The sequence below is a fragment of the Cherax quadricarinatus genome, chromosome 17, assembly GCF_038502225.1.
Source record: "Cherax quadricarinatus isolate ZL_2023a chromosome 17, ASM3850222v1, whole genome shotgun sequence".
Taxonomy (NCBI): domain Eukaryota; kingdom Metazoa; phylum Arthropoda; class Malacostraca; order Decapoda; family Parastacidae; genus Cherax; species Cherax quadricarinatus.
Window position 1 is genome coordinate 3919963 of NC_091308.1, and position 24027 is coordinate 3943989.

The 24027-nt window shown below is 41.7% G+C and overlaps 1 protein-coding gene across 1 annotated transcript in view; it reads left to right on the top strand.

The window, feature by feature from the left end:
- The first annotated feature begins 2389 nt into the window (after nt 1-2389).
- The window catches only part of LOC128686416 (angiopoietin-related protein 7), a 37282-nt gene continuing 15644 nt past the window's right edge, over nt 2390-24027 (top strand). Inside the window, exons 1-3 of the mRNA XM_070085723.1 lie at nt 2390-2960; nt 13077-13151; nt 15261-15468. Coding sequence (XP_069941824.1) covers nt 2507-2960; nt 13077-13151; nt 15261-15468 — 737 coding nt within the window. The 5' untranslated portion in view covers nt 2390-2506. The remainder of the gene's footprint in view (nt 2961-13076; nt 13152-15260; nt 15469-24027) is intronic.

A 24027-nucleotide genomic window follows, 5' to 3' on the forward strand; every position in this document is an offset into this window, starting at 1 on the left:
ATCGGATGAGGATCAGGCAGGACTACAAAGAGACCTGGACAGGCTACAAGCCTGGTCCAGCAACTGGCTCCTTGAATTTAACCCTGCCAAATGCAAAGTCATGAAGATTGGGGAAGGGCAAAGAAGACCGCAGACACAATATAGTTTAGATGGCCAAAGACTGCAAACCTCACTCAAGGAAAAAGATCTGGGGGTGAGTATAACACCGAGCATATCTCCTGAGGCGCACATCAATCAGATAACTGCTGCAGCATACGGGCGCCTGGCAAACCTACGGATAGAGTTCCGATACCTCAGTAAGGATCCGTTTAAGACTCTGTATACCATTTACGTCAGCCCCATACTGGAGTATGCAGCACCAGTTTGAAATCCACACCTAGTCAAGCACGTCAAGAAATTAGAGAAAGTGCAAAGGTTTGCAACAAGAGCTACGGGGATTGTCCTACGAAGAAAGGTTGAGGGAAATCGGCCTGACGACACTGGAGGATAGGAGGGTCAGGGGAGACATGATAACGACATATAAAATACTGCACGGAATGACAAGGTGGACAAAGACGGGATGTTCCAGAGAAGGGACACAGACACAAGAGGTCACAATTGGAAGTTGAAGACTCAGATGAATCAAAGGGATGTTAGGAAGTATTTCTTCAGTCATAGAGTAGTCAGACCGTGGAATAGCCTATAAAGTGACGTAGTGGAGGCGGGAACCATACATAGTTTTAAGGCGAGGTATGATAGAGCTCATTGGGCAGGGAGAGAGAGGACCTAGTAGCAATCAGCGAAGAGGCGGGGCCAGGAGCTGTGACTCGACCCCTGCAACCACAAATAGGTGAGTACAAATAGGTGAGTACACACACACACACACACACACACACACACACACACGGGGCGGGGCCAGGAGCTAGGACTCGACCCCTGCAACCACAAATAGGTGAGTACACACACACACACACACACACACAATGCGCGAGGAGGAAACCGAAGGCAGTGGAGACGTCTCTGAAGGCAATCTGTGGTGTGAATAATATGCAGAGAATTCGCAGCTTGGCGATTGGGATGTTTGGGGTTACCAGAAGTAACATTCAGAGGGCTGAGAAGAGTTGTTTAGAAGGTTTGGACATTTAGAGAGCATGGAGCAAAATGGGGGGTGTATAAATCTGGGGTGGAGATGAGAGGGGTTAGGGTCGTCCTAGGAAAGGTCGGAGGGAGGAGAATAGGTCCTTTGTGCATGAGGTACTTGGATTTCCAATAGGCTTATGTCAGTGTTTGAGAGGAATGGAGGCAAGTTTTTTCTATGATTCGACGTGCTGTTAGAGTGTGAGCACGGTAACCTTTATGAAGGGATTGGGGAAAGTGGTTACTGTCCTTGACGTGGATAGTATAGAGCCTGCACTCTGAAGGAGGAGTGTGGATGTTACAGATTTGAGGGTCATCTGAACTGTGAGGTCTGATTGTGAATACAGTGTAGCTGGAAGTGGGACCTTGTGTATCCTCTCACCGGCACCATTAACCGCCACCAAAACAATATTTTTTTTTTAATTATTTACAACTACTGAAGCTGGTTTGCTTACTAGAATTTAAGATAGGTACTAATCACTCTAATTTGGGTAACAGTTTTGTAAGGAGGATAGTTTACTGGTACCGCAGCACTGAAGCGACCACTTGCCAGTAACCCAAAACCCTACCTTGAGCAGATAAGGTACAAAATGATTTTCTGATGCTTTTTTCTTTCGGGGTGGAAAGGAAACAAGTCGTACATGCCTTGTCTATATCAGTGCCACCAGCTGTAATAATGTTAGTAGAATTACCGACAATATGTTAGGTAAAAGGAAACAAGTGCAACTAATGTGACATTTTACTGTGGCCACAATAAAATGTCACATTAGTTGCACTTGTGTCCTTTTGCTTAACAGCTGTAAGCTAACTGTCTCATCCCACAGCCCCAGAAACTGTATTGGTACATCTGTTCTCATTCCCCTCAAAGTCATATAGGCCCCAAAGTCCATATTTTTGGGAACAATTAAGAACGGTACTTAAAGAGTCATTGAAACTTTTGCTTTTACATGTAAGTTATAACTAGAAGAGATGAGACAGACACATGTGCAACAGTTGGGTATTTTTATTATCAAAATGTTTCACCTACTCAGCAGGCTTCTTTAATCGATTACAGAAGTGGTTTATATAACAGTAGAGGTAATGGAGAGGTGAATATGAGGTGATGCGTCCTTCAGCCTTGAATAAATTTGAGGTGGTTATTCCCTAATCCGAGTGATAATTCCAGCAACACAGTCTATGAAATCTCTAGTGGCCTGCATGGCTGAGCAAAAGAAGCATCAACCTGAACTCTTGGCAACCTTACTTCTCTAGTGTGAGGGGTGATTGTCTTATCCTTACCCACACCACCAGTCTGCAGCTCTTCCAAGAGCCAGTGAGTCTCCACACCACAGAAACCACTATAACGTACTATCGTATACTGATACTTCCCGGTGCTACGTAGAAAGCAGTCATGGTTTGGCACTGTATGGGAATTATGTTGGTGCTTAGTGTTACAGGTTTCGAAAATATCTGTGCGACGAATATAACCTCGCCTGGAACAGCAGCAGCTTCGCCTGAAGCAGCAACAGCTTCGCCTGAAGCAGCAACAGCCTGGCCTGGAGCAGCAATACCCTCGCCTGGAGCAGCAATTCCCTCGCCTGGAGCACCAACAGCCTCGCCTGGAGCACCAACAGCCTCGCCTGGAGCAGCAATCCCCTCGCCTGGAGCAGCAATCCCCTCGCCTGGAGCACCAACAGCCTCGCCTGGAGCAGCCTCTCTTGCAGTAGAGACAAGAATAGCCTCGCCTGTAACAAAGATAGGATCGACCTCGACTGTAGCAGAGATAGGATGGGGAAACAATGATTCTTGTGTGCAACACACGCAGTCGAACACTAGATATGAAGAACTAACGCACGAACTAAAAGGTACATATACTAGTATTATATTATTTATTGTTTAAACAATTATACAAATATTTTCCATGTAATATTTACACTTTCTACTATGAGTTTAAAATAGTTTTTCCGTGTGTGTGTGTGTGTGTGTGTGTGTGTGTGTGTGTGTGTGTGTGTGTGTGTGTGTGTGTGCTCACCTAATTGTGGTTGCAGGGGGGTCGAGACTCAGCTCCTGGCCCGCCTCTTCACTGACCGCTACTGGTCCTCCAACTCCCTGCTCCATGAGCTTCATCATAAAACTATGTATGGTTCCTGCCTCCACTACATCGCTTGCCAGACTATTCCACTTCCTAACAACTCTGTGGCTGAAGAATACTTCCTAACATCCCTTTGACTCATCTGAGTCTTCAGCTTCCAATTGTGACCCCTTGTTTCTGTGTCCCATTTCTGGAACATCCTGTCTCTGTCCACCTGTCTGTTCCACGCAGTATTTTATATGTCGTCATCATGTCTCCCCTTACCCTCCTGTCCTCCAGTGTAGTCAGACCTATTTCCCTTAACCTTTCTTCATAGGACATTTCCCTTAGCTCAGGAACTAGCCTTGTTGCAAATCTTTTCATTTTCTCTAATTTCTTGACGTGTTTGACCAGGTGTGGGTTCCAGACTAGTGCTGCGTACTCCAGTATGGGCCTGACGTACACAGTGTATAAAGTCTTGAACGATTCCTTACTGAGGTACCGGAACGCTATTCTCAGGTTTGCCAGACGCCCGTATGCCGCAGCAGTTATCTGGTTCATGTGTGCTTCTGGTGATGTACTCGGTATTATACCCACTCCTAGATCTTTCTCCTTGAGTGAGGTTTGTAGTCTTTGGCCTCCTAGCCTATACTGTCTGCGGTCTTCTTTGCCCTCCTCCGATCTTCATGACTTTGCATTTGGCGGGGTTAAATTCTAGGAGCCAGTTGCTGGACCATGCATCCAGCCTGTCCAGGTCTCTTTGTATACCTGTCTGGTCCTCATCTGATTTAATTCTCCTTATTAACTTCACATTATCTGCAAACAGGGACACTTCTGAGTCTATCCCTTCAGTCATATCGTTCACATATACCAAGAATAGCACTGGTAACAGGACTGACCCCTGTGGGACCCCGCTCGCCACCGGCGCCCACTGTGATACCTCATCACGGACCATGACTCGCTGTTGCCTCCCTGTTAGGTATTCTCTGATTCATTGCAGTGCCCTTCCTGTTATACGTGCCTGTTCCTCAAGCTTCTGTACTAATCTCTTGTGAGGAACTGTGTCGAAGGCCTTCTTGCAGTCCAAGAAAATGCAATCAACTCACCCCTCCCTCTTATTTCTTACTTCAGTTACCTTGTAATAAAACTCTAGTAGATTTGTGACACAGGATTTGCCTTCCATGAATCCGTGCTGGCTGTCGTTTAAAATCTTGTTCCGCTCCAGGTTCTCCACCACTCTCCTGTGTGTGTGTGTGTGTGTGTTGGTACTCACCTACCTGTGGTTGCAGGAGTCGAGTCACAACTCCTGGCCCCGCCTCTTCACTGATCGCTACTAGGTCCTCTCTCTCCGCTACACCACTTACCAGATTATTCCACTTCCTGACAACCCTATGACTAAAGAAATACTTCCTAACATATCTTTGACTCATATGAGTCTTCAGCTTCTAATTGTGACCTCTTGTTTCTGTATCCTATCTCTGGAACATCATGTCTCTGTCTACCTTGTCAATTCCTCTCAGTATTTTGTATGTCGTTATCATGTCTCCCCCTAACCTTCCTGTCCTCCAGTGTCGTCAGGCTGATTTCCCTCAACCTTTCTTCCTAGGGCATTCCCCTTAGCTCTGGAACTAGTCTTGTTGTAAACCTTTGCACTTTCTCTAATTTCCTGACATGCTTGACCAGGTGTGGGTTCCAAACTGGTGCTGCATACTTCAGTATGGGCCTGACGTACACGGTGTACAGAGTCTTGAACGATTCCTTACTGAGGTATCGAAACGCTATTCTCAGGTTTGCCCTGCGTCCATATGCTGCAGCAGTTATCTGTTTGATGTGCGCCTCAGGAGATGAGCTCGGTATTATACTCACCCCAAGATCCTTTTCCTTGAGTGAGGTTTGTAGTCTTTGGCCACCTAGCCTATACTCTGTCTGCGGTCTTCTTTGCCCTTCCCCAATCTTCATGACTTTGCATTTGGCGTGGTTAAATTCGAGGAGCCACTTGCTGGACCAACCTTCCAGCTTGTCCAGGTCTCTTTGTAGTCCTGCCTGATCTTCATCCGATTTAATTCTCCTCATTAACTTCACATCATCTACAAACAGGGGCACTTCAGAGTCTATCCCTTCTGTCATGTCATTCACATATACCAAAAATAGCACTGGTCCTGGAACCCCGCTCGTCACAGGCGCCAACTCTGATACCTCGTCACGTATGTACCATGATTTGTTGTTGCCTCTTTGTCAGGTATTCTCTGATCCATTGCAGTGCCATTCCTGTTATACCTGCCTGATCCTCTAGCTTTTGCACTAATCTCTTGTGAGGAACTGTGTCGAAAGCCTTCTTGCAGTCCAAGAAAATGCAATCTACCCACCCCTCTCTCTCGTGTCTTGCTTCCATTACCTTATCATAAAACTCCAGTAGGTTTGTGACACAGGATTTGCCTTCCTTGAGTCCGTGTTGGTTATCGTTCATGAGCTTGTTCTGTTCTAGGTGCTCCACCACTCTCCTGTTAATCTTCTCCCTGACTTTGCATACTATACACGTCAGTGACACTGGTCTATAGTTTAATGACTCGTGTCTGTCTCCTTTCTTAAAAATGGGAACATTTGCTGTCTTCCATACCTCAGGTGTTTGCCCAGTTTCAATGGATGTGTTGAAAATTATTGTTAGTGGCACACGCAGCATCTCTGCTCCCTCTCTAAAGACCCGCGGAGAGATGTCCGGTCCCACCGCCTTTGAGGTATCAAGATCACTTAGCAGCTTCTCCTCCTCGGTTGTGTGTATTTCGTCCAACACTTGCTGGTATATCCCTTGTTGGTGTACCCCTCTGTTCTAACTTCCCAGAATCCTTTCTGTCTCCACTGCAAATACTTCTTTAAATCTCATGCTAAGCTCCTCACATACTTCTTTGTAGTTTCTTGTGAGCTCCTCACCGTCTTTTCTCAGCCTGATTACCTGGTCCTTGACTGTTGTCTTCCTCTTGATGTGGCTATACAACAGCTTAGGGTCAGACTTGAATTTTTATGCTATGTCGTTTTCGTACTGTTGCTGGGCCTCTCTCATCTGTGCATAGTCGTTTCTGGCTCTTTGACTAATCTCTTTATTTTCCTGGGTCATTTGTCTTCTGTACTTTTCCATTTTCTAGTGCACTTAGTTTTTGCCTCTCTACACCTTTGGGTAAACCAGAGGCTCCTTCTGGTCTTCCCATTATTCCTGTTGCCCTTGGGATCAAACTTTTCCTATGCCTCCTTGCATTTTGTTGTTACGTAGTCCATCATTTCGTTTACTGACTTTCCTACCAATTCTCTTTCCCACTGAACCTCCTGCATGAAGGTTCAGTGGGAAAGCTCAGAACCACGCGATCACTAGCGCCAAGGGGCCTTTCCTATGTGATGTCCTCAATGTCTGAGCTACTTAGGGTGAACACGAGGTCCAGTCTTGTTGGTTCATCCTCCCCTCTCTGGTAGTTCCCCTAACATGGTGATACATGAGGTTTTCCAGTACACATCCATCATCTTGGCTCTCTATGTTTCGGGACCCCTATGTGGTTCCAGGCTTTCCCAGTCAATCTCCTTGTGATTGATTGTGTGTGTGTGTGTGTGTGTGTGTGTGTGTATGTATGTACTCACCTAATCGTGGTTGTAGGGGTCGATTCATAGCTCCTGGCCCCTCCTCTTCACTGGTGTGTGTGTGTGTGTGTGTACTCACCTATTTGTACTCACCTATTTGTGGTTGCAGGGGTCGAGTCCTAGCTCCTGGCCCCGCCTCTTCACCGGTTGCTACTAGACCCTCTCTCTCCCCGCTCCATGAGCTTTATCAAACCTCGTCTTAAAACTGTGTATGGTTCCTGCCTCCACTACGTCATTTTCTAGGCTATTCCACTGCCTTACAACTCTATGACTGAAGAAATACTTCCTACTATCTCTCTGACTCATTTGTGTCTTCAACTTCCAATTGTGGCCTCTTGTTTCTGTGTCCCCTCCCTGGAACATCCTGTCCTTGTCCACCTTGTCTATTCCACACAGTATTTTATATGTCGTTATCATGTCTCCCCTGACCCTCCTGTCCTCCAGTGTCGTCAGGCCGATTTCCCTTAATCTTTCTTCATAGGACATTCCCCTTAGCTCTGGAACTAACCTTGTTGCAAACCTTTGTACTTTCTCTAGTTTCTTGACGTGCTTTATCAAGTGCGGGTTCCAAACAGGTGCTGCATACTCCAGTATGGGCCTGACATACACGGTGTACAGTGTCTTGAATGATTCCTTACTAAGGTGTCGGAATGCTGTTCTCAGGTTTGCCAGGCGCCCATATGCTGCAGCAGTTATCTGATTGATGTGTGCTTCCGGAGACATGCTCGGTGTTATACTCACCCCAAGATCTTTCTCCTTGAGTGAGGTTTGCAGTCTTTGGCCACCTAGCCTATACTCTGTCTGTGGTCTTCTGTGCCCTTCCCCTATCTTCATGACTTTGCATTTGGCAGGATTAAATTCGAGAAGCCATTTGCTTCACCAGGTGTCCAGTCTGTCCAGGTCTCTTTGAAGTCCTGCCTGGTCCTCATCAGATTTAATTCTCCTCATTAACTTCACATCATCTGCAAACAGGGACACTTCTGAGTCTAACCCTTCCGTCATGTCGTTCACATATACCAAAAATAGCACTGGTCCTAGGACCGACCCCTGTGGGACCCTGCTCGTCACAGGTGCCCACTGTGATACATCATTACGTACCATGACTCGTTGTTGCCTCCCTGTCAGGTATTCTCTGATCCATTGCAGTGCCCTTCCTGTTATATGCGCCTGATGCTCTAGGTTCTTGTGAGGAACTGTGTCAAAGGCCTTCTTGCAGTCCAAGAAGATGCAATCAACCCACCCCTCTCTCTCTTGTCTTCTGTTATTTTATCATAAAACTCCAGAAGGTTTGTGACACAGGATTTGCCTTCCGTGAATCCGTGCTGGTTGGCATTTATACTCCTGTTCCGTTCCAGGTGCTCCACCACTCTCCTCCTGATAATCTTCTCCATAATTTTGCATACTATACACGTCAATGACACAGGTCTATAGTTTAGTGCCTCTTTTCTGTCTCCTTTTTTGAAAATGGGAACTACATTTGCCGTCTTCCATACCTCAGGTAGTTGCCCAGTTTCCAGGGATGTGTTGAAGATTGTGGTAAGTGGTACGCACAACATATCTGCTCCCTCTCTAAGGACCCATGGAGAGATGTTGTCCGGTCCCATTGCCTTTGAGGTATCGATGTCCCTTAGCAGTTTCTTCACCTCCTCCTCATCTGTATGTATGTCGTCCAACACTTGTTGGTGTATTCCTTGTTGGTGTCCCCATCTGGTCTGTCCCCCCAGAGTCCTTCCTGTCTCTACTGTAAATACTTCCTTAAATCTCGTGTTGAGCTCCTCACATACCTCTTGATCGTTTCTTGTGAGTTCTCCACCTTCTTTCCTCAGCCTTATCACCTGGTCCTTGACTGTTGTCTTCCTCCTAATGTGGCTATACAGCAGTTTCGGGTCAGATTTGACTTTCGATGCTATGTCGTTTTCATACTGTCGCTGGGCCTCCCTCCTTATCTGCGCATACTCGTTTCTGGCTCTTCTACTAATCTCCTTGTTTTCCTGGGTCCTATGCCTCCTGTACCTTTTCCATTCCCTGTTGCACTTAGTTTTTGCCTCCCTACACCTTCGGGTAAACCAAGGACTCGTTTTGGTCTTCCTATTATTTCTTTTTCCCTTGGGAACAAAACTTTCCTCTGCCTCCTTGCACTTTGTTGTCACATATTCCATCATTTCGTTTACTGATTTTCCTACCATTTCTCTGTCCCACTGAACCTCCTGCAGGAAGTTTCTCATACCTGTGTAGTCCCCTCTTTTATAGTTTGGCCTGTCCCCTTCAGTTCCTGTTACCTTCTCCACTTGTAACTCTACTATATAGTCAAAACTCAGAACCACATGATCGCTAGCTCCAAGGGGCCTCTCGTAAGTGATGTCCTCGATGTCTGAACTGCTCAGGGTGAACACAAGATCCAGTCTTGCTGGCTCATCCTCCCCTCTCTCTCTGGTTGTGTCCCTGACATGTTGATGCATGTGTGTGTGTGTGTATGTGTGTGTGTGTGTGCGTGTGTGTGTGTCTGTGTGTGTGTGTGTGTGTGTGTGTGTGTGTGTGTGTGTGTGTGTGTGTGTGTGTGTGTGTGTGTGTACTCACCTAATTGTACTCACTTAATTGTGGTTGCAGGGGTCGAGACTCAGCTCCTGGCCCCGCCTCTTCACTGATCGCTACTGGATCCTCTCTCTCTCTACTTCCTGAGCTTTGTCATGCCTCTTCTTAAAACTATGTATGGTTCCTGCCTCCACTACTTCACTTGCTAGGCTATTCCACTTGCTGACAACTCTATGACTGAAGAAATACTTCCTAACGTCCCTGTGACTCGTCTGAGTCTTCAGCTTCCAGTTGTGACCCCTTGTCCCTGTGTCCCCTCTCTGGAACATCCTATCTCTGTCCACCTTGTCTATTCCCCGCAGTATCTTGTATGTCGTTATCATGTCTCCCCTGACCCTTCTGTCCTCCAGTGTCGTCAGTCCGATTTCCCTTAACCTTTCCTCGTACGACATTCCCTTGAGCTCTGGGACTAGCCTTGTTGCAAACCTTTGTACTTTCTCTAACTTCTTGACGTGCTTGACCAGGTGTGGGTTCCAGACTGGTGCTGCATACTCCAGTAAGGGCCTAACATACACAGTGTACAGTGTCTTGAACGATTCCTTATTAAGGTATCGGAACGCTATTCTCAGGTTTGCCAGGCGCCCGTATGCTGCAGCAGTTATTTGGTTGATGTGTGCCTCCGGTGATGTGCTCGGTGTTATGGTCACCCCAAGGTCTTTCTCCCTGAGTGAGGCCTGTAGTCTTTGTCCACCTAGCCTATACTCTGTCTACGGTCTTCTTTGCCCCTCCCCAATCTTCATGACTTTGCATTTGGCTGGATTGAATTCGAGAAGCCAGTTACTGGACCACATGTCCAGCCTGTCCAGGTCTCTTTGCAGTCCTGCCTCATCCTCGTCCGATTTAATTCTTCTCATCAACTTCACGTCATCTGCGAACAGGTACACTTCAGAGTCTATTCCTTCCATCATGTCGTTCACATATATCAAAAATAGCACTGGTCCTAGAACTGACCCCTGTGGGACCCCGCTCGTAACAGGCGCCCACTGTGATACCTCTTCACGTACCATGACTCGTTGCTGCCTCCCTGTCAGGTATTCCCTTATTCATTGCAGTGCCCTCCCTTTTACATGCGCCTGATCCTCCAGCTTCTGCACTAATCTCTTGTGGGGAACTGTGTCAAAGGCCTTCCTGCAGTGTGTGTGTGTGTGTGTGTGTGTGCGTGTGTGTGTGTGTGTGTGTGTGTGTGTGTATGTGTGTGTGTGTCTATGTCTGTCTGTGCGTGCTCACCTACTCACTTGTATTTGGTTACAGAGATAGAGTCATAGCTCCGGTCCCATATTTCGAATTGCCGCTTGCCTGATTCGCTCCCTTCTAGCCTCGTGAGACCCTATCATACCTTAGAGAGGTCATTCCACTTCCAGTCCACGATGAAACTGAAGAAATACTTCGTGACATCACTGTGGCTATTCTGTCTTTAACTTCCAGCTGTGCCCCCGGATACCTATTTGTCGCCTCTCAAACAGCCTGTCTCTGTCTACCCTGTCAATTCCTTTGAGTATTTTTAATGTTGTAGTTTTTGAACCGTAATATCAGCACGTCTCTGACAAGACAGTGATGGAGTGAGTGGTGATGAAAATTTCTTCCCTTTCGGGTGACCCTTCCTCGGTGGGAAACGGTCATAGTGTTAACAAAATTAATGTTATCGTATCTCTCCTGGTTTCTCTGTCCTCCTAATGTCCTTAGATTTAATTATGTTAGCCTCTTCTCGTAGCTAATACCCTTTAAACTCTTCTTATTCCCACCAATGTCAGCAGAAACTCATTCACCTCTAATGACTCGCAGAACTGAATTTTTACTGTTATAAGCAAATCTGGTAATCATGGGTCAAGTCCTGCGTGTTCTGTCTGTTCCCTGAGATATTCACTTTTCTTTCTCCCTAGCTATCTGTCTTTCTCCCTAGCTGTCTGTCTTTCTCCCTAGCTGTCTTTCTCCCTAACTGTCTTTCCCCCTAACTGTCTTTCTCCCTGTCTTTCAATATGTGTGCTGACATCATAATTCAGTGACCCACTGACCCGTAACGTCCAAGCCTGACTTTCAACGTTCAGTCGCCATACTGACAACTTGCAAAACTAAAGTCCGGTTTCTCTGAATCTCTTCATAGATATTACCCTGTTTAAGCTCCAGTAACATATCAAATACTTAAAAACTTCTTGTCCACACCAACTCCAATCAAACACGCTCACATACTTAGGGACGTTCTTTCTCGGACGTCCCCAGATTTAAATTCAGCTTATTTTCTGCCACTCTTTCTACATGAACAAGCCATCTTAACAGTCCCTCTCTCACTCTTTGAATTATAGCATTCATACTATGGCGAAATCTTTTAATTTCTTCATTCTTTATTCTCAACATAATCTTCACATCACACAGTGTTCTCATTCTCATCTCCATTGCTTCCAACCTCCTCTTCACCGAATCATTTAAAAGCCACATCTCACGCCCACATAACAGAATCGGTACCACACGAGTATGTGATGCTTTGTTGTTAAATAGCGTGGAAAACCTAATTTCTGTAACGGAACAGATGCTTAACTAAGGGTGTACGATACCAGTGCCACATCTGTTGCTTACGGCCCATAAAGCGTCTTTAAAATTAGTGTTGTTACGAAAGTGCCTCAGTAAACAGGTATTACCGAAATCGTTGCTGCAGAACAGGTTGGTTAATCTGTCTTCGGCCCCATTTGATCAGCTCCACAGGCTAGTAATCACTAAGAATATTGATTTGCTAAAACACCAAAGGAAAATATTATTCACTGGAGTGAAAAAGGCCAAACATAGGTTCTTCAACATGGTACCACTTGAGTGGCAAGATTAGATAACATATATAGAAGTTTGATAATACTGAAGCAAAAAAAACTGAATGTTTACATGCACGCAAATTAAACAACCTCATAGAACAAAGTGGTTGGTCCCAACATGCTAACCAGGATTTCGCTATTAACCTGTCGAGTGTTGAGCTTACCAGGGACCAGCAGACAGTCCTAGGATATGGTTTGAGTTTTGCGCCCACTAGTGAGGGCATTAATTATGTTGACCTTGCCAAGTCTTCTTGCATCCTGGAAAAACAAGGTGATCTTTCCCCGGAAACTTTCAACATTTACAAAGGCATGGTATATGGAGCTTTGCTCAGACCTATGGAACTGAATTGTCCCAAAGATTTGTTAAGTCATATCATGAATTAAGGAAAGATCCTAGACTTCACCTTACGAAAGTTGACAAAGTAAATGCGATAGTAATTATGGATAAGGTAGATTATAGTGGTAAAATGATCATGCTATTAGAAAACACGTAAACTTACGTGCCACTTAATAATAACTGAACGGGTCGTCTGACAACCACCCGCGTCAGGAGACACTCTCTTCCACCACCATACAATGATAAATTTATTTATATCCAAAGAATTTCAACATTACTTCCGTTTTCTCTCCCTTATTCATGTGGTTCATCTCATCTTTCATGGACCAATCTCATGCCCGAGCCACTGCTAGATAGCAAACACATTCAATCTCATCATATTCCTTTATTCCATTCTAACTTCCAAATTCTCCATTCACTATATTTCTACTTACTCTCATTACCTTGTTCTGTCCTGTGTTAACATTCGAGATTGGTGTGGTATTGTGCCATAACTGGTCCCTATATTTTTAGACTCAACGTTGATACATGATAAATGAATTTTTTTTTTCTGTTTCAGACATCAAGGAGAAGTTGGATAATTTAAGCAACAATCAAAACCAGTTATTGGAGAAACAACGACAGGCATCTTGTGGTAAGTAACCCGCAGAGCTTATTTACGAAGTCACTGTGATTCCTAGTTCCTATACTACCGTTGTTCCTGCACAATTGTGGTTCCTATACTATTGCTCTTCTTGTACAGTTGTTGTTCCTGCACTATTGTTCCATTACGATTGTGGTTCCTGTACTGTTGCTGTTCCTTTACGATTGTGGTTCATATTGAGGCAGCAAACAATTTTAGGGTGTTTCTTTTAATCTTCAATTCAGTAGGTTGCTGCTGGTGTAGTTCCAAGGTGTAAAAAGTAGAACATTTGTATATGGTGAAACATTCTGCGTGAGGAAGAAAAGATCAACCAGGGACAAAAAAGTCAGTGCGAACTGTAACATCCGTAAACAAATGTGATGAACAGTGGCAGGTATCCTTCACTGTGGACAGATATAAGGCTCAGATTCTATTTAAATTAAGCAACCGCGGTGCCTATACGCTAAATAACTAACTTAATCAAGTCGGATGTGAGAACAACTTGAAGAGTTTTGCAAATCAACCACAGATGCAGTACTAGGACATTTATTATGGAAACCTTTCGCTCATGAAACGTTTCCCCAAAACGGCACCGTGCTACACTTGTGGCGTGTTAAAATTACGTATATATTATTATATTTATGGAGAAACGCTAAACGCGTATGGAACCAAGTCATCAGAACATGAAGTCTTCACAATGAAGATGAGATTGCTTGACTTTATAGTCAAAAGAAATACATAAATAAGAGAAACCTCGAGGTCACAGCTCAGTTGATCATATAGTGGGTAAGGCTTTAATTGCAAGTGCAATCTAGTTCTAGTCTTTATAGAACAGAAAGTATATAGAGAGCATGACACAGGTTTTTCAGTGTCTCGGAATCTTTCCCACAAAAATTCAGTAGGAGCACTGACCTTATAATTTAAGAAGGCATAGAATGAGGGAAGTGTGATTGAAGTGTACAATATCCTGAATATATATATATATATATATATATATATATATATATATATATATATATATATATATATATATATATATGTCGTTCCGAATATGTAAAACTGGTCAATTAGCAAGAACTCATTTAAAATTAAGTCCTTTCTAAAATTTTCTCTTATACGTTTAAAGATATATTTTTTTCATTAATGTTGATGTAAAAATTTATAATTTTGCACCAAAAGAATCTTAGAAAACTTACCTAACCTTATTATAACAAGAACAATTTAATTTAGCCTAACCCAACTAAATATATTTTAGATTTGTTTACAGTAATTTAATACTAAACAAACACAGTGAAATATATTTTTTTCGTTAGGTTCAGAATGATTTTGGCGAAATTATTGCATACACAAATTTTCACTTGTCCTATATGGCAAGATGAGCGTTGCTATTTAAGCCAAGATGGCAAGTTCTGCCTATTCGGCACGACATATATATATATATATATATATATATATATATATATATATATATATATATATATATATATATATATATATATATATATATATATATATATATATATATATATATATATATATATATATATATATAAATGGCATTCAAACTTGAGACTATATGCGTAAGAAACAACGCTCTATAATTGTTAGTATATGCCTCTGTGTCGTACATTATAAATGGCACAGAGGCAACTATTTTTTTATTTTCAAGGGGGAGCGCTAAACCCGTAGTATTATGCAGCGCCTGTGGGAGGGATGTGGAAGGTATTCAGGCTTAATTCAGGGAACCGGAGCACAGATCCAGTTCCCTAGATCAAGAGCCCCTCACCAACATCAAGGAACCTTCCTTGAGGGGTTGTTACAATAGAGAGGCAGCAACAGTTTCAAACAATATTTAGCAGGCACCTCCATCTATTAGTTATTTTAAGCTGTGAAAGAACTTTAAACTCCAATACCGTGTACTGCGACTTTCTCTAACTGCACATTTAGATCTACTACTGAGGCTCCCTTCAAGTGACTGTTTTTGGTTGTATTAAAGTAGTCAAGATTTCCTGTACTTGGTGTAGTAACTTCAAGTTATGTAGTTATGGGGATTATCTCTCAAAGAATATAGGATGATCAGGACCCTGTCAGTACACAATGAACAAATTTTTTCTCATTCAGAGCCTTCCAACGACAACTGTACAATATATGTGTTAAATCAGCTGTCTAAGCTCGAAGAAGAAACCAAGCTCAAGAATGATGAACTCAGTCAACTGCAACAAAAATACGACAAATTAAACACAACCTATCTGAGTGTAAGTATGGCCAAGAACGACCTGGACGAACAAGTGAAGAACCTGACTGCTACCCTCGACGCCACCCGCTACAGGTCTAGTTTACTTTGCTTCTTGTAACACCGGAATTATTATTCTTATTTCATAAACTGCAAATGCGTAGTAGAAATGCATCTTCCACGAATATAAAACCTAAATAATACATATCTACATTAATACTAACACACACACACACACACACAACACACACACACACACACACACACACACACACACACACACACACACACACACACACACACACACACACACACACACACACACACACACACACACACATATATATATATATATATATATATATATATATATATATATATATATATATATATATATATATATATATATATATATATATATATATATATATATATATATATATATATATATATATTTATGTATGTCGTGCCGAATATGTAAAACTGGTCAATTAGCAAGAACTCATTTAAAATTAAGCCCTTTTTAAAATTTTATCTTATACTTTTAAAGATATATTTTTTCATTAATGTTGATGTAAAAATTATTTATAATTTTGCACCAAAAGAATCTTAGAAAACTTACCTAACCTTATTATAACAAGAACAATTTATTTTAACCTAACCCAACTAAATATATTTTAGATTTGTTTACAATAATTTAATACTAAACAAACACAGTGAAATATATTTTTTTCATTAGGTTCAGAATGATTTTGGCGAAATTATTGCATACACAAATTTTCACTTGTCCTATATGGCAAGATGACCGTTGCTATTTAAGCCAAGATGGCAAGTTCTGCCTATTCGGCACGATATATATATATATATATATATATATATATATATATATATATATATATATATATATATATATATATATATATATATATATATATATATATATATATATATATATTCAACAAGTCGGCCGTCTCCCACCGAGGCAGGGTGACCCAAAAAGAAAGAAAATTCCCAAAAAGAAAATACTTTCATCATCATTCAACACTTTCACTTCACTCATACATAATTACTGTTTTTGCAGAGGTGCCCAGAATACAACATGTTATTACCATAACCTGTTTTAATACCACATTTACTATCTTAGAGTACTCTTAAATACCTTGTACTGCCAAATAACCTCTAGTATAACTACCAGTGCAATATTGAATCCAAATAACTCTTCTTAAAATTTAATACTTGAAATAAACTTTACTTTTTCATTTTACTTTTATTAATTAATCATTTTTGTAAGCATTATTACTTACTAAAATTTTTTTAAACACCATATTTACTACCAGTCAATTTTACTTTTGTACATTAATCATTATTTTATACTTTTCTTAACCTTTTTTTGGCCAAAGTTTTAAGTTTGTATATTCAACTCCAACCTTAATATTATCCTTTGTACCTGTGTGCCTGTGTACCTGTGTACCTGTGTACCTGTGTACCTGTGTACCTGTCTACCATCTTACTATCATATTATAACCAAGTCATTGCCATTTTTATTTTTTATTTATTATTCTTTTGGTACTTTAATTTGTCAATTTTATTTTGTCAATTTAAATCTAGTTATACTCTTGTTCTTGTTAACAACTTCATCAGAACTTAGTGCAATTGCAAGTACCATTTTATTTTGCATTTTTATATTATAAGTTTATACCTAGTTGTGCTTTAGCTCATTCTAGCTCAAAACATAGACAACACCAAATTCATTATGTTAGACCGTAGTGCAATTACAAGAGTGAGTCTGGTGCCATTTGTAATTTTTTTTATAGTATTAGTTTATACCTAGCTGTACTTTAGCTCATTCTAGCACAACACATAAACAATATCAATTTCATTATGTTTATTAGTGATTATACTCTATATGACCAAACCTCCCACCACTACTCGCCACATAATACAGGATATAAACAACCACTATTTAAACCAAAAAGATGAATGATCACGTTGACCCTGATCTAAACCTCCATACTCTAACACACAATCAAAACTTATTGGAAAGTAACTGCCTTTATTACACAGCATCACAAGTCAGCACTATCCTGAACACTGCTCAAAGTCTATCAGTTCTTAACTACAACATCAAGTCCTTAGGTAAACACTATGATGACCTCCTGGCACTCCTTGAGTCACTAAAGACACCCTTCTCCTGCATTATTCTTACTGAGACCTGGCTTAAGCAGGACACAATAGATATCTACCCACTACCAGGATACACAGCAATCCACAACTGTAGACCATAAAAAGTTCGGGGTGGTACTGCAATCTATTACTCTAACCAACTGTCTTGTATTAGCACTAATTACTTTAGTGATGAATATGGGGAATACATTTTTGCTAATTTTACTGTAAAAAACCTCAAGACGCCTATAACAATCGGTGCCATTTACCGGATACCCCACACAAACATCCCAAACTTCAGTGAGAATCCCAAGGCACTAATAACAAACAGACAAATGAACAAACACCACCTTCTCTTAGCTGGAGACTTCAATATCAACCTTGGCCTACCAGATGATCAGACTGTAACTGATTTCATCAACAATATGAACAACACACTTCTCATACCAACAATAAGTAAACCAACCAGGCTGGCTGAGACAAGTGCAACCATAATAGACCACATATGGACCAATATATTAGCCTCCCTTAAATCAGGGATAATCACAGACAGCACTACTGACCACTACCCAACCTTCCTCTTAACAAACATTAGTAAGCCACCACTCGAATACAACAAAGTTTCATTTAGACTCCATGACGAGGCCTCAATAAGGAATTTCACAGCAGACCTAGAGACTGTTGACTGGCCTACAGAATTCTCCAATGCCAATGGTATTGACGATTGGACAGACATTTTTCTTAACAAAATACTTAGACTATACAACAAACATTGTCCCATAAAAACGAAACAGATCACGAATAAACGGCTCGGTTGCATATGGCTAACCAGCAGCATTCTGAAATCCATTGATAAGAAACACCAATATGAAAAGCAATATAGACAGGGCTTAATACACAAAGATATTCTTAAACACTATTCATCAGTTCTCAACAAAGTAATAAAGAAAGCCAAACAACTGTACTACTCCAGCAGATTCACTGACACAAGAGGAGATATAAAAAAAAGACCTGGAAAACACTTTCCCAGATTCTGGGGACCCACAAACTGAAAAAAACACAAGAATATTGTCCTAACTAAACCTCATGAAACACCACTGCATCCCACTGATACAGCTAACAAGATAAACGACTTCTTCTCAAACATAGGATCTAATCTCGCCAGTAAAATCCCACGTACCAATGCCCATGTCGGGGACTACCTAGATGGGAATTTCCCAAATTCCTTCTATCTTGTACCAACTGAGCCCACGGAAGTCACCGAGATCATAAAGTCACTTAAAAATAACTTGGAGACTCTGTCTCACGTCCCACCATTATTGTACAAGCGAGCGGCCCATATCCTTTCGCATGCTATTTCATTACTTTTTAACAAGTCACTAGAAACTAGCACTTTCCCGACACTACTCAAGAGAGCAAGGGTTACACCAATACATAAAGGTGGTGACCCTACAGATGTAAACAACTATAGGCCAATATCAAACTTACCATTGCTATCCAAAATATTCGAGAAACTTGTGCACAGGAGACTGTATTCATTTATAAAGGCACAAAACATACTCAACCCCTGCCAATTTGGATTCAGGAAAAATAAAAGCACTAATGATGCAATTATAAAAATGCTAGACCTGCTTTACACAGCATTGGAAAATAAGGAATATCCGCTAGGAATTTTTATTGACCTAAGAAAAGCGTTTGACACAGTTGACCATGGCATCCTACTCCACAAACTTGACCACTATGGTATAAGAGGCCATGCGCTTGCATATTTCAAATCCTACCTTTCTAATAGGCATCAGTATGTCACCATAAAAGACAGCCTCATCAATACGGCCACTTGATACTGGAGTTCCGCAGGGAAGTGTCCTTGGACCCCTGCTCTTCCTCATTTACATCAATGATCTTCCAAACATATCCCAACACCTGAAACCCATTCTCTTTGCTGACGACACGACTTATGTCATCTCCCACCCTAATCTTGCCACCCTCAACACCATTGTTAACGAGGAGCTGCTCAAAATATCGACTTGGATGACAGCCAATAAACTTATACTTAACACTGACAAAACCTACTGTATTATGTTTGGTAGCAGAGCAGGAGTTGCGCAACTTAACATAAAGATCGACAACACTCAAATTGCCAGACATAATGAGGGCAAATTCCTTGACCTATACCTCGGCAACAACCTAAATTTCAGCATCCATATTCAACACATAACAGAAAAAGTATCCAAAACGTTGGGGATCCTCTCCAAGATACGATACTACGTACCGCAAACTGCCCTTCTCACACTATACCATTCACTTACATATCCATACCTCACGTACGCTATCTGTGCTTGGGGTTCAACTACAGCAACACACCTAAAGCCAATAATAACCCAACAAAAAGCCGCAGTAAGAATAATCACTAAATCCCATCCCTGGCAACACACCCCCACTACTCTTCATAGATCTAAACTTACTCCCTGTTCAGAACATCCACACTTGCTACTGTGCAATTTATATTTACAGGGCCTTAAATTCCAATATTAACCTTGACCTAAAACGTTTTCTTGATAGTTGTGACAGGATCCACAGGCATAACACCAGACACAAACATCTCTATGACATTCCCCGTGTCCGACTAAACCTTTACAAAAATTCAATGTATTTCAAACGACCTAAAATCTGGAACACCCTACCTGAAAACTCTAGAACTGCAGACACACTCATCACTTTCAAAACTACAGTTAGAAAACATCTTATCTCCTTGATACACCCCGACAACTAACTACATGATAACCACCTGGTAGTTCACAATTACGCTCACTCACCCACTGACTATAAACACAGAAATACTAATCTTAATCTTAAAATAATGAATCCTAACTAGTCATAAGTTTGCCTATGATACTCCAATATAGACACTTTGTATTGTGCTGAAACAAAAGCATAATCTGTAAGGATTTAATGTTAAGAATTAATCTAAGTCTGCCCGAAATGCCTAGCCATGCTAGGTGTCCTAGTGGCCCCCTCTGTAATTAGTATTTTATAACATGTAAACCACACAATATCCAAATCCTGTAAACCCCACATTGTAACCCTTATAGAGATTAAACTTGATTGATATACATATAAAGATACACAACATATCCCTCCAAACTGCCAATATCCCAAGCCCCTCCTTTAAAGTGCAGGCATTGTACTTCCCATTTCCAGAACTTAAGTCCGGCTATATAAAAATAACCGGTTTCCCTGAATCCCTTCGCTAATATTACCCTGTTTACACTCCAACAGCTCGTCAGGTCCCAAAAACCATTCGTCTCTATTCACTCCTATCTAACACGCTCACGCACGCTTGCTGGAGTTTACCTGGAGAGAGAGTTTCGGGGGTCAACGCCCCCGCGGCCCGGTCTGTGACCAGGCCTCCTGGTGGATCAGCGCCTGATCAACCAGGCTGTTGCTGCTGGCTGCACGCAAACCAACGTACGAGCCACAGCCCGGCTGATCAGGAACTGACTTTAGGTGCTTGTCCAGTGCCAGCTTGAAGACTGCCAGGGGTCTGTTGGTAATCCCCCTTATGTGTGCTGGGAGGCAGTTGAACAGTCTCGGTCCCCTGACACTTATTGTATGGTCTCTTAACGTGCTAGTGACACCCCTGCTTTTCATTGGGGGGATGGTGCATCGTCTGCCAAGTCTTTTGCTTTCGTAGTGAGTGATTTTCGTGTGCAAGTTCGGTACTAGTCCCTCTAGGATTTTCCAGGTGTATATAAGTCCAAACTCCTCAACTACAAAGCCTCCTTGACCCCCCCCTCTCTTAAACCTTTTCGAGGACGACCCCTATCCTGCCTTCCTTCCCCTACAGATTTATACGCTCTCCTACCAGTTTGTGTGTGTGTGTGTGTGTGTGTGTGTACGAGTTTGTGTGTGCGTGTGTGTGTCTGTGTGTGTGTGTGTGTGTGTGTGTGTGTGTGTGTGTGTGTGTGTGTGTGTGTGTGTGTGTGTGTGTGTGTGTGTATGTGTGTGTGTGTGTGTGTGACTCAACAATCAATATTTGCACCAATAACTCATTACAGTTGTGACCGGGTGTGGAAGTGTGAATTGCTCATTACTCTGGAATTTGTTCATGATTGTACCCATGTATAAACGTAAGTAACCATTCTTACAGGATTCATTACCTTTGTAACTTGTGAGTTCATTACCTTTGTACCTAGTTCAGCTATCAAACTTTGGAGCCCAGTCTCGGGACCCATTACGTACCTCTGTAATCTGTAAATACCTTTGTAACTTGTCCTAATTGTGACTAGACCTACCTGGAGTTCATTACCTTTGTAAATTGTGAGTTCATTACATTTGTAAATTATGAGTTCATTACCTCTGTAACTTGCTCAGCTATCAAAACTTTGGAGTCCAGTCCCTGGACCAATTATGTACCTCTGTAATCTTTTGACTACCGCCCACAGGATGGGTATGGAGTGCATAATAAACATATTAAACTAACTAACTAAAAAACTCCACTTTGATCCATTCTCTCTAAATGATCAAACCACCTCAACAACCCCTCTTCAGCCCTCTGACTAATACTTTTATTAGCTCCACATCTTCTCCTAATTTCCACACTCCGAATTCTCTGCATAATATTTACACCACACATTGCCCTTAGACAGGACATCTCCACTGCCTCCAACCGCCTCCTCGCTGCAGCATTTACAACACCCATATAAGAGTGTTGGTACCACTATACTTTCATACATTCCCTTCTTTGCCTCCATACGTAACGTTTTTCGTCTCCACATATACCTCAATGCACCACTCACCTTTATTCCTTCATCAATTCTATGATTAACTTCATCCTTCATAAATCCATCCGCTGACACGTCAACTCCCATATATCTGAAAACATTCACTTCTTCCATACTCCTCCTCTCCAATTTGATATCCAATTTTTCTTTATCTAAATCATTTGATACCCTCATCACCTTCCTCTTTTCTATGTTCACTTTCAACTTTCTACCTTTACACACCGTCCCAAACTCGTCCACTAACCTTTGCAATTTTTCTTTAGAATCTCCCTTAAGCACAGTATCATCAGCAAAAAGTAACTGTGTCAACTCCCATTTTGTATTTGATTCACCATAATTTAATCCCATTCCTCTCTCCAACACCCTAGCATTTACTTCTTTTGCAACCCCATCTATAAATATATTAAACAACCATGGTGACAGTACACATCCCTGTCTAAGACCTAATTTTACCGGGAAGTAGTCTCCCTCTCTTCTACACACCCTAACCTGAGCCTCACTATCCTCATAAAAACTCTACAGCATTTAGTAACTTACCACCTATTCCACATACTTGCAACATCTGCCACATTGCTCCCCTATCCACTCCATCATATGCCTTTTCTAAATCCATAAATGCAATGAAAACTACCCTACCTTTATCTAAATACTGTTCACATATATGCTTCAATGTAAACACTTGATCTACACATCCCTTACCCATTCTAAAACCTCCTTGCTCATCTGCAATCCTACTCTCTGTCTTACCTCTAATTCTTTCAATAATAACCCTACCGTACACTGTTCATGGTATACTCAGTAAACTTATTTGTTTTTTTATTATCACACTGGCCGATTCCCACCAAGGCAGGGTGGCCCGAAAAAGAAAAACTTTCACCATCATTCACTCCATCACTGTCTTGCCAGAAGGGTGCTTTACACTACAGTTTTTAAACTGCAACATTAACACCCCTCCTTCAGAGTGCAGGCACTGTACTTCCCATCTCCAGGACTCAGTAAACTTATTCCCCTATAATTTTTACAATCTCTTTTGTCCCCCTTCCCTTTATATAAAGGGACTATACATGCATTCTGCCATTACCTAGGTACCTTCCCTTCTTTCATACATTTATTAAGCAAAAATACCAACCACTCCAACACTATATCCTCCCCTGCTTTTAACATTTGTCATGATCCCGTCAGTTCCAGCTGCTTTACCCCCTTTCATTCTACGTAATGCCTCACACACCTCCCCCACACTCACATCCTGCTCTTGTTCACTCCTAAAAGTTGTTGTACCTCCCTGGCCAGTGCATGAAATTACCGCCTCCCTTTCTTCATTGACATCTTAAGGTTCCTCAAAATATTCCCGCCATCTGCCCAATACATCCAACTACTAATCTACTAACTCCCCTACTCTGTTTTTAACTGACAAATCCATTCTTTCCCTAGGCTTTCTTAACTTGTTTATCTCACTCCAATATTTTTTCTTATTTTCACCAAAATTTCTTGACAGTGCCTCTCCCACTCTATCATAAGTAAGTAAGTTTATTCAGGTATACACAAATACAGTTACATAGAATTATCATACATAGCAGCATATGTGTAGAGAACCTAGGATAACCCAAAAAAGTCAGACAGAGTGACTTATTTCCATTGGGGTCCTTTTACCTTATTATTATAATATAAAGGTTATAATATTTTCTTATTATTCTATATTGAAGATAAC